Source organism: Dysidea avara, chromosome 7 (genome assembly GCF_963678975.1).
Source record: "Dysidea avara chromosome 7, odDysAvar1.4, whole genome shotgun sequence".
In the NCBI taxonomy this organism is placed as follows: domain Eukaryota; kingdom Metazoa; phylum Porifera; class Demospongiae; order Dictyoceratida; family Dysideidae; genus Dysidea; species Dysidea avara.
In genome coordinates this window covers 30,879,623-30,891,787 of record NC_089278.1, presented here as the reverse complement: position 1 = coordinate 30,891,787, position 12,165 = coordinate 30,879,623, and the positions used below count along the sequence as shown (strand labels likewise).

General features: G+C 36.8%; 1 protein-coding gene across 3 annotated transcripts; it reads right to left on the bottom strand.

The window, feature by feature from the left end:
- Nucleotides 1–660: 660 nt before the first annotated feature.
- On the bottom strand, nucleotides 661–11,414 carry LOC136260543 (uncharacterized). 3 transcript variants are annotated; one of them, XM_066054323.1, is made up of 7 exons: nucleotides 11,305–11,414; nucleotides 9,348–9,795; nucleotides 3,370–3,932; nucleotides 2,283–2,338; nucleotides 2,120–2,227; nucleotides 1,730–2,073; nucleotides 661–1,145 (listed from the first exon to the last, which is right to left on the bottom strand). In XM_066054323.1, exons 2-7 carry the CDS (start codon nucleotides 9,720–9,722, stop codon nucleotides 747–749), a joined length of 1,845 nt encoding a protein of 614 aa, XP_065910395.1. In that variant the 5' UTR covers nucleotides 9,723–9,795; nucleotides 11,305–11,414; the 3' UTR covers nucleotides 661–746. The 3 variants fall into 3 exon arrangements, with proteins under 3 accessions (XP_065910395.1, XP_065910394.1, XP_065910396.1); XM_066054322.1 differs by having other exon boundaries at nucleotides 9,348–9,753; nucleotides 11,305–11,412; XM_066054324.1 differs by lacking the exon at nucleotides 11,305–11,414 and adding an exon at nucleotides 10,437–10,453 and having other exon boundaries at nucleotides 9,348–9,753.
- Nucleotides 11,415–12,165: the final 751 nt, after the last annotated feature.

Here is a 12,165-nt window from a genome sequence, read left to right as displayed (position 1 = left end):
GGGACTGGATTTACAAAATGGTACATTTTACATGCCAGCAAACAAAATGATGAAACACTTGACTACTTATACTGATTAACTTGCTCTTAGTTTCAAACTGCAGTCAGATACTTTAACTGCACTCATGGAAAATTTCAGGCAATTATATGCAATAATAAAAAAGTTAAGAAGCTTCAAAGTTCAAAAAATGGGTCAAATTTTGTGTGCTTTTTTGCAAATCTGTTCACATATTTCTTAGGATGTACTGTATGTGCTCTTACCTTTAACACTACTTAAGTATATGAAAGAATCTACATGATTGCATAAAACATCAGATAAGTTCACAAGTGATGATAGTCTAATAATGCAATTGCTCATAGTTATACTGTCACAACAGTGTTCTTGGTAGAAATACTACACACAGAATGTTCTTTGGCCATATCTGCTATGCCAACATAGGTAAATTAGTGTAATTCTATATCATATGGTAGAGAGTTCATTTTCAGTTTGTCATTTTCTTTGTTTATTGTGTAATTAAACATTAATATTTTGTTAGCGTGGTTGAGTGGACGGAACCTATCAAAGGGGGCATGGTATGCATTGGCCAGATTTTTTTGTAAGGTGATCTTCTACCTCTGTACCAAATTTGGTACTTTTATCACTAAATGCACAATTGTTAAGTATTTTTCACCTCACCATAAGGCAATACGTAAATGTTATAAAAATAATGTACAACACATATATGCATAATTTAAAATACACTTGGTTCATGTAGAACTTGAGGAGAATAGTTTGTTGACTGCTTTCTTCACATCTTTATATTGTAACACATAAAGTAAATTGATGATGTTTGCAAATGCAATGAATGATGTTGATATCACATCGAACACTATGGATGGGATCAGACTCCGGTGAAGTGTTTCTCTAAAATCATCACATTCTTCCCTGTTGCCACCAGCTGAACACAGAGTAAAGTTTATAAGATTTTCATTAGCAGGATCAATGCTGCGCAAATTGACCACCAGATGTATCAGCAATAAGATCACTGTGATGCAATAGTACGAGAACAAGATTATCAGTTTTGTCTCTGGAGTTGAGTAGTGAGTAAACACTATATCTCGCATTGATGGTCTCTGTCTCAATGCGACATTTTGCACAATTTTGTTCTGGTAAAGAAAATGCAAATGACACAAATGCACGCACATAAACATAACCAAACTTCATAAAAATAAATAATAATGAGTTGAATGTTCTATAAGAGTGTATATTAGAGTATAGTCTTGATATTGACACTCCTTCACCCAATGGTTTCAAACATAGTGTGCAGTTTCTATTTGATAAAGTAAAACTATGAAGCTTAGGTTCATCCTTAAAATCCAAGAGAAAGAGACAAAAGTTTTAGGGGGCAAAGTTTCCTCCTTCAGCTCTGCCTATGGCATGTAAGTGGAATGAACAGAAATGTGAACAACTTGTACAAAAAAGTAGTGGTGGGGGGGCTACTCCTCTGGATTTCTAGATGCAAAAACTGTAGTACCACCATAAAAGTAATTGGGCAAAGGGGTTTGAAATTTCTTTTGGTTACTGGGATCAAGTCACTGGGATCTTTTATCTGATTAGTATTTTTTTTCTGATTAGTATCGTGTTTCTGGCTCCTTGTATTAATAGGCTTTATAACCATTTACCTGTTACTTTAAATATCACACACTTGCTACATCACAGTAAAAAATTAACGTAGACACCCTCTTCTTACCATACGTAAAGTCCACAGAGAAAAGAGTAATACACATAGTCCAACAGTTGATCCAAGAGCTATTGGTAATATCAGTGTATAAAATAGTACTGCAGGATTCTCACTGTTGCAAGATGGCGGAAATCCTGAGTATCCATACCCCGAAGTGCTGACTATCACTATACTAGGTATAAACCCACATCCTAGCACTATCACTATTTCAATCATGTGAGCATATCTCTTGAAATGTACAGATTTCATCAACAGTTGTGCTCTGAATGGGTATAGTAAACTATGAAACAAGTGACAAAGGTGAAATAACCAAAATCCAAAAAATATCAGAGCTCCAGTCTGCACTACAAGTCCTACAGGAAAATCTTAAATTTTACAATAAATACAATGGTTACATACCTTGGAGTTGACAAAATTCGGTTGGTCTAGAATTGGCCACAATCAGATTAGGATGAGAACACAATAAATCATTTACTCCAAATATGTACGGTAACAAAAGAAACAGTGCTACAAAATTTGTGAAACAGTAAACCTTGTCGTAACCAAAGCAAACAAAACTTACAAATAATCTGAAAAGTGACTGTGTTGTATACCACATATATTAATGGATAAGTAAACCTACATGAAGAAGAAACACTGATGTATGCCATGCTTATTATAATGTTACATGTATAGCACAAACTAAAGTATCGTTGGTACATCAATGCATTGATTAAAATATTTACTAAGTGCTAGACAGATAAATAACAGACAGACAAATGAATGGATGGGCAGAGTGACAGATACAGACCAATAGTTTTGTATTTGTATTAATTGATGGGAGAACTTTCAATATGCAGCCTGTACTAAATCATGTTCCACTTTAATACCTTTATTCATTGGTAGAGAAGTCGAGCCTTCACTTCTTGAACACACTAAAGTAATATTTATAATTTTGAATGTAGTCCAGATAGACACTCCCTCACTTCTTAATAATAAAGTCTTGATAGACATAATATAAGGTTTGAATGTTTGACTGACAGACAGACAGACAGACAGACACACACACACAAGTAGACGTCGAAGGGATATCTGATATCACTACCTCCAAGGAATTTGACCAGGCAATAGTTAGCAATACGCTGATTATGAGATATAATAGGGGTCTGAAGCATAACATAATAGGCAGAATAATTGTACCATACTACTAATTGTAGCTAGAATGCCACAGAAAAAGATCAACATACTCTAACAGAACAGTCCACAGTTTCAGTAGAGCAGTCAGTCATTTTTGACAAGACTGTTTATACAGTATATCAATAATATGGTTCACAAAACTAACAGATTGATAAATTTTCACAAGACAACAAACAATGCTTCCACTGTTAAACAGCTGTCCGCAAGTAAAAATGTTATTCTTTTGGAAACTGAAAATTTATTAGCAAACTGAGGCATAACATAACTATGAGCATAATAGGTTGGGTATTTGAATACTATAACACAGCATAATAGGTGAAATTAAAAGCATATTAGTTAACAATAGTCACACAGCGTTTACCCAATGCTTGCACACATACAAATTACATAGTATTATATAGCTATGTCCAGTACATAAGCATTGTGCCTAATCACTAAATCACAAGCAAACACCAGTAATCGATTCCCCTCACATTTTCTTCCTATCATAAATGCAAGCAACTAAGGTACCAAATCCACTAACAACAGACATGCTATGAAATATGATGTTCAATACTTCATAAGCAGTGGTAGCAGCATCATTGAATAAAGAGATCTCAGCACATAATGGTTGACAAACAGAACCACACAGCACTCCAAAGTCATCAGGACAATTCTGTGCTGGAGCTTTTGACAATAAAATATGGCCAGAGTCATTTAAACTGTTACAGTCCAGAAGTGTGACATTGAAAAATGTTTCCATAAGTCTCCACTCAGCTGCACATTCATTGTCTCTAACTTTCACACACTCTTCATCCAGAGGAGTTGTTATGTCATCATCATCATATGATGTGACAGCATTGCAAAACAAGGAACGGATAGCTTTACTACACTGACTGTTCCTGGTGACAACACTGAAGTCATACACTAGTTGTAACAAATAAAATTCTTCTGCTATGTCGTCAGTGCAATTATAACACAGTTCACTTTCTTTACACAGATTACACTTGTCAAGTAAAGACACATTTGAAGGTTGAAACATCTCTACATTAGTTACCTGAAATGACCATGATGCAAAATAGTTATCTACAGATAAACCACTATAGTTACAAATGGTATGTAGTAAAGGGAGGCTGTATTCCGTGGAATACGGAATAGCAGAATAACAAAAAATCACGTTATAAATATTTTGTTATTGTTTATAGCCTCTATAACGTTTTAATATACATTCCTCACCTCGTAGAGAACACAATCACGATGGCACCGATCCTCAGCGCGATCTTTAAATAGGATATGTACAAAGATAGGATAGCTACCTAGTGTAGCTACCTAGGGGATGAATTGTTTTGTCCTAAACTATTCGGCCAGTTAGCTAGCTAGCTAGCTGCTCGTGCGTGACAGCTGGTATGAGCAAGTATCGAGGGGTCACCAACTGATTCGAAATCTCGTACACATTCAATGAAATCCTGCCTGAAATATGAAATCTTATGCTCTTATCATGATTCTGATTATCATGATACTCGTTCTGGTACCATAGCTTACACTCAACTGCTCCTGCACAAAAATAAGAATAAAATCCAATGTTCCGCTCCGCTTCGGATTTGTGTTAAGCGAGTTGTGGAAGCCACACAAAACCAGGAGTTGTGGGTAAGAAGCCATACAAAACCAGGAGACAATCCATGCTAACTGCTCAAAAGTAAGAATGGAATCCGATGTTCCATTCCGCTTCAGATTTGTATTAAGCGAGTTGCGGAAGCCACACAAAACCAGGCGCTGCGTGAAAGAAGCCATACAAAACAAAAACAGGAGATAATCCATGCAAACTGCTGGAAAGTAAGAATGGAATCCGATGTTCCGCTCCGCTTTGGATTTGTATTAAGCGAGTTGTGGAAGCCAAACAAAACCAGGAGCTGTGGGAGAGAAGCCATACAAAACCAGGAGATAATCCATGCGAACTGCTGAAAAGTAAGAATGGAATCCGATGTTCCGCTCCACTTCGGATTTGTATTAAGCGAATTGTGGAAGCCTAACAAAACCAGGAGCTGTGGGAAAGAAGCCATACAAAACCATAGTCTGGCGGCGCCTGCCCCTTCGCATAAAGTAAGGGTCTGGTACACTTAGTATCACCGAGTTGTTCTGGAGGAATTTAATTTGAATGTAATGACATAACGAAAATGGTCATAACGGAAGTGCCTCACCCAAAACTGTGGCAGTGATATTGAACTTTCTTTGCCTTTACACAGGCGAAAGTGGATTGGTCTACTTTTATAGAATACACATGTCTCCCTACCTAGGAAATCAGAGCGTAACCCGGGTTTTTCGCGTATCAAACAAGGCGAAAAGCCCTTCCCGAAATAACACTTTCTTCTCGTTGTTCTTTATTAGCTAACTCCTTCTGTTTCTTTCAGTACTGTTAGGGCATTTGATTCATTCTTTTGATGTAACATAAACAAAAATGCGCTGATTAAACGTGGAGCGTTCTGATTGGTTGCACCACTTTTTGGTAATCCAGTACAACTCCACTATACTAAGCATACCAGACCCTTACTCTATGCGAAGGGGCGGGCGCCGCCAGACTAACAAAACCAGGAGATAATCCATGCTAACTGCTCAAAAGTAAGAATGAAATCCGATGTTCCGTTCCGCTTCAGATTTGTATATATTAAGCGAGTTGTGGAAGCCAAACAAAACCAGGAGCTGTAGAAAAGAAGCAGCACAAAACCAGGAGAGAATCCATGCAAACTGTAAGAATGAAATTCGATGTTCCTCTCCGCTTCGAATTTACTTAGCAAACTACAAAAACTTAGCCACACAAACTTAGCAAAACTTCATATTCATAAACTTATGCACTTGTCAATTTCATGCCCCACCCCCGGGCGTCCCCACACCCCAGGTGGGGATTTGACATTGCTTCTTGTCCCCACCCCTGGGGCAATTGACAGTTGTCCAATTCACTGACCGATTTTCGGTAGTTGCATTTCTAAACAATAAAATCGCACTTGTTATAATTTTACTAGCTACAGGGCAGATTTATTACTAGTCGCATGCATGCAATATGCGCTTAGTCATCGCTGTCAAATCCCCTACTATGGGGGTTGGGATTTGACAGCCGATTTTGCCCCAGTAGTGGGGAATTTGACACCACGATTTGTCAAATCCCCTGTAGGGGGGAGTGGGGGGTGGGGCATGAAATTGACAAGTGCATTATAGCAACACACAAACTACAAATAAATTAAGCATACAGATGCATGCTCCTGCAGGGTTTTGTGGGGTTTCACACCAGATAGGGCTTCCACAGTTTGCTCCTGGTTTTGAGGGATTTCTCACGGAATTTCCCCTGAATGATTGGCCTTGTTTCCCGGTTTTATAGGGCTTCAGCTGCAAGTCAATCCTGGTTTTGTATGGTTTCTTTTAATAGTTATCTTTGCTTTGCTCCTGGTTTTATATGGCTTCGCAATTCTTATCAATTTCGTGAGGCTTTGCTCCTGCATGAACTTTTATTTCTTTCTCCCACTATTTTTTGGTGTTTCAGAACTTGTCACTCTACACCAACCTGTAATTTAGAATCAGATTTTGCAGCTCTCGTTCGATTTTTTGAAATCCGTGAAATCTTGAGAAATTTGTTCAAGATTTTGACATCCGTACTCCTTTTTCGTGAGTTAGTGACCCCTCAGTAAGTATAACACAAAGAACTTCTAGTTTTCTAGCGATTATGCAGTGAAGTGTATTTAACAGTAGTTTAGCTTAGTTAGATTGTTCTAGAGTGAATATCTTTGTATACATCCTATTTAAAGATCGCCCCGAGGATCGGTGCCATCGTGATTGTGTTCTCTATGAGGTGAGGTATATATATTAAAACGTTATAGAGGCTATAAACAATAACGAAATATGTGACTGGGCCTGTGAAAATAGGGCATGTGGGCACATGATTTTTGCCTACTTTTTCTACCTTTCATTAGACTAGCAATGCAATTTTAAGCCCTTAGTGAGAATTTAATTGGCTTTATTACACAAGTTACAAAATGCAAGTATTCTGTTCAAGTACTGAGATATAACTTGTAGAGTGACGAGGTGTAGTTTATGCCTACATGCCCTGTTTTTGCTGGCCCAGTCACATATTTAGAATGTGATATTCGCTTATTCCGTAATTCTGCTATTCCGCTATTCCACGGAATACAGGCTCCCTGTAGTAAATATTCCAAACAATATACATTTGTTAACAAGCCATATATGAACACAAATTGTGAGTAATCTGTGAAGCCATGGAAATAAATTAGATTACATCACTTCATTGACTGTGTGCATTTTATTGTAACAGCACAAAATGCTGCTATAACAACTATTACATCATATCATTGTCTGAAAGAGACAACCATATAAGGATAGTGGCTATATATTAAATTTAGTAAGGCTTCAATTAGAAAATACCTTAGCTCATTTAACAGCTGGGAGGAAAATATTTTTCAAAGTAATAAACACTGACATGTACACTTGCAGTACTTAGTTAACCACACTGTATGTGAACATACCGTCAGTAGAATGGTCATTATCTTTATATACATGGTTAGTGAATCACCAGAACAATACATAGGTATACCATATTATTGTAGCCAGAACTATATTGTTTTTAAAATCTTACTTCAGTTGTTGCAGCTGCAGCATTCAACATAGTAACAATGTATAACACAGCAATGTATAATACAGCAATGAATGCACCATGCACTGTACATGTACTAAATCAACAACAACATGATCCAAGGTCACGCTGCTGCAACCACAGCCAAAATATCTTTCTACCAACGACATGTGTGAAGCAACAACAGCCTGGGCACACAAGGCAACAGTAAGAAAGTATCAATTAAATGGGTCATAGCAAATGTCAGTGGAATAATAGTAGCCATTAATGCTGGACAATGGTGAAGCAATAGACTAATAGTCATGTGAAAGAAACGTGACAGCTTTGTATACACATTTGGGGAAGCACAGAGGCAAAGGCCACCAATTGTAGATTCCTTGTTTCCTATCATCCACCCGCATGATAATTTTAAAGCCGCATGCAAATTTATTATTGCATTTGATAGTCACATGACCTAAATATTACTACTGGCAGGGAGTTGTGTGGTCATGTAATTGGGATGAAGACTAGTGTCATGGAGTATTATTGGATAGGTGGACTCTGATGTGAGCTTCAGATGTTCTGTTATTTATTACATGGCTCCAAATAGCTACTAGCAGTGGATCTCTTCAAGTAGCCTTGGTGAAACTTGAAATACATTCATGAACACAAGTCTATTAATGTGTGTGAAACATTCAGAAAATTCGAGTTGATGGTACAGAGTCAGGCTAGTTAGGAGTTAATAGGCTCCCTTTAATATTCTTGATATTAAATAACAGATATGTGACCGGATTTGCGAAAAGGGGTCTTCCACACACATCCAATTCTATAAACGTGGAATACAATAACTTAGCAAGCAAGAAACACATTAACCTGAACTTTTCTCTATCCACTAAGCTATGTTGGTGCTCACTACTGACTGAATTTTAAGTCAAAAGCCTTTTCCAATCTGAAGTTATAAGTGGTTAAAGTTGGTAAAGTGGATGTGTGTGGAAGACCCCTTTTTGTAATTCCGGTCACATATTAACAATATAATAGAGCCACCCACCCGCAATTTACAATTGTTGGCCAAACAGCAAAGTGATGCAGGTATCAAACAAATTGTAAGCAATGTAGTTAATCATCAGTAGCCCAAAACATAATTCCCACAACCCATAAACAATTCTTAAAAGCCATGTACTAACATGAGACAGCAGCTATCACAATACAATCATATAGGTAAATAATGCATTCTCTATTCCAGTAAAAACATGGCAGTTAAACCCCAGGAATGGAATTTAGACCCCAGTAGAAAATATTTAAATATGAAAGACAACATGATCAAGGCAACATGAAACAATATTATACTAAACTACAAACACATATTGAAACTATATACAACCTACAGTTTATCTATAGTCTCAATGCACATGGGATAGAAGGTGTGTCATGATACGCTGTTATCAACAACTCAATTTCAGTAGTTGTCACATCTTTTGTCAAGTGCTTCAAAGTGTGGGATAGAAGCTACACCCGCATTTGTAGGATATGTTTGTTATCAACACCTTGGCCTCCTGCTTTTCCTCAGTGGTCCTTGGGTTTATAACAACGATATTCTACTCATGGTGGGGTTTCACTATAACTAAATTGTAGAGACTAGCTAAAGCAAGCAAGCAAGCAAAGAATAGCTTTTAAATCAATAAATCAAATCAATATGTCACATAAGAGTATAATCATATTAAGTCAATATGTATTTCACATACATATATATGTATAATTCCAACTGAGATTCCTTACTCATATAATTATTATAATTTACATGCACACATTTGTGTAGCTACACCACACACATAGCCTGTACTCTACTGAGAAACTTACAGTGCAGCTTTCCAAGTTAACACCATCTAGTTGAAAATCATTAGTTGATGGTGGATCAGTATAATAAAGTACAGTTGGAATCTGAAACACTGCAACCACCAGAATCAACAATATAACAAGTAGTATACGCAAGTATATCTTCTCAATGACAATGGCTTTCTCTTTTGACACAACCCGTCTCAAAACTTTGGGTGCTTTCTGTTGAACAGCAACACTAGTACTGTTTTTATGAATCACAGATTCAGATATCGAAACTGAATTAGATGGAGTATGTTTATTGTACTCAGTGTGTGTCTCTTCGTCCGTCATGGCAGAATCTTTGTGGTGAACTTCACAATGGTGATTACCATTACAATTCAGTTCTGACATCTCCATTTTAGCGGCCAATGTTTATAAATTTTTGCAACTATCATAATTAAATTACATACATATCAATTCCAGCTACATACTAGACAAAAAAATATTATGCAATGACAATGATATTATCCGGGACAAAGTGTAAAGGCTGAAATATTATACAACCTATATTGCTAATCTAATCAACATAAACATTATTGTATACAGCTCCCATGCATCTATAGACTAGCAAGTGTTATGCAGTATCTTCGCTGTGTGGGAAAGAATTTAAGTTAAACGCTATCAGGATAATATAATTATAGCATTTCAGCCCAGCAATTTATTTTTTAAAATACCAGCAATCATACAGCTACTGTAGCTATAGTAGGTATTGAATTGTGATTGTTATCTAATTGCACTTTGTCTATAGTACTTATGCTTTCACACTTATACCTACAAACATGCACTGTCTGGTATTTCATGGTAACCCTTCCAATGTGATATCATTCATTTCCAAACGAGCCATGAACAAGATCCAGTGATGATGACAAGACTTATAGCCATGTACCACATTTTTGGACAGTACTAGTACATTGTGCAATTTAACTCCATAATTATAGCTATATCACATCATTTCTCAATATAGCTATCATATCACATCATGCACAGACACTGCATGTACTATTAAAACTTGACCTATACATAGGCATAGCTAAATGCTGCACTCAAATTCATTCACATCATCACACTGACTTGTTTTTTCATTTAACTCATGACATTCGGCATAGCCGTTCTTCCATGCCAGAGTACATAAAGCATATAAAACAAATAAATAACAAATACAAAACAACAGTTAGACAATTAAATATATACACATGCACATTGACTATTAATGGTCAGATAGTAAGACTTGATTAATGAGACAAACTCTCCATGCTTGCAGGGCACTTCAAATGGCAATTTATTCCACCAGAGAGTGGCACTGTGCCGGAAATATTACTGTGTTCTAACCATTAGCAGCCGGAATTATACAGAGTATAATACTCATAAGAGCAATTCACATGTACAGTAGCCATTTTAGGTTGACAGAAACCTACCTAGTTCCTTTCTCTCAAAAGCCCTTTAACAGAATTCATTCCACAGAAACCCTTCGACTTCTTCACTTTTAACTATGAATGCAATTACACCGGCTCTGCGCGCTCATTTTGCACAGACCGGGCCATGTATACAAGGTTGGATGGATACTCTCCCTGAAGCTAGTATGTTATAGAGCTTTATAGAAAAAAATTTTTGGTATCATAGTATAAATAGGGAGACTAGCTACCCATGATTTTATAAGTAGGGGGGCTAATCCATAGACTGGCCTATGCAGTATAGTACGCGAAGTTAATAGTGTCGATTGCGTTCAAATTTTCCTAACCTTGGATACTAGACTATGGCCGGATAGTCACACATCCACTTGAAACTGCAAAGCGATACCAAATGGGTTCAAAGAGGTAACTATAGCTGAAAATTCAGTCGAACGCAACTTTTGTTAATAGCGAGCGTCATGCTGGGCCGATGTTAGCTACCATGGTTATGACGCACGACAGTTAGTACAAGCACTGACACGCGCGCTTACCTGCTAAAACAGCCTTCACTGACTTCTCGTATCTATATCTATCGTAGGTTGAAACCACAACTGCACAAGACTGATTGAGTAAATTTGTAGATTTTGTGTCTATTGTTGTGACTGCTATTATACCCACATGATGAGGTAATAAATTTCGTCATTATGAGGTCACATAAAGAATCCATACAAATCCACTAGTGTAATTAAAGTTTTGTGAATTTGTGGAGATGATCTAACCTTGTTGCATCTAACCTTATAGTTCACTGATTGACATTGCTGCCAAGTGGTGAACTATAGACTATGTATATGGCTTCCATGAATAAAAATACACTATGAACTATGCAACCTGTACACATGCCCAGTTGAAACATTAACTTATATGGTCTTGTAATCTGATATCCAAGATATAATTTGGACATGAAGTGATAAATATTTGAAGGGACAAGATTTCCTAACATTTATCTCCAGGCTTCTAATATGCTTTTCTGGTGCTATATAGACTGTAATAGAAGAGTTGATTTTAGCATAACAAAAATGACAAGTGTTTAGCAATAATCTTAATTTAGAGATTTTTCACACTCAATTAAGTTGCAAATAGCTGTGACTTAGAACAAAATTTGCAGTGTGAATTTTTCCTGTTTAATTTCTTGCCTACAACAATGACAGTTCAATGCATTGTGTCACAGGTTTAATACTTAGTATATGTGTGGGCTATAGTGACTGTGTGTGTCAGTGTATCATATCTTAGAGCATTAGAGATAATCATGTGTGCGTGTAGTATATGCATCAATGATGAGCTCTCCCAAAAGGCCTGTGGCTTAGCCCGGCAATTTAGCATTGGTTACCAAATAATATTGTAATCATATACTG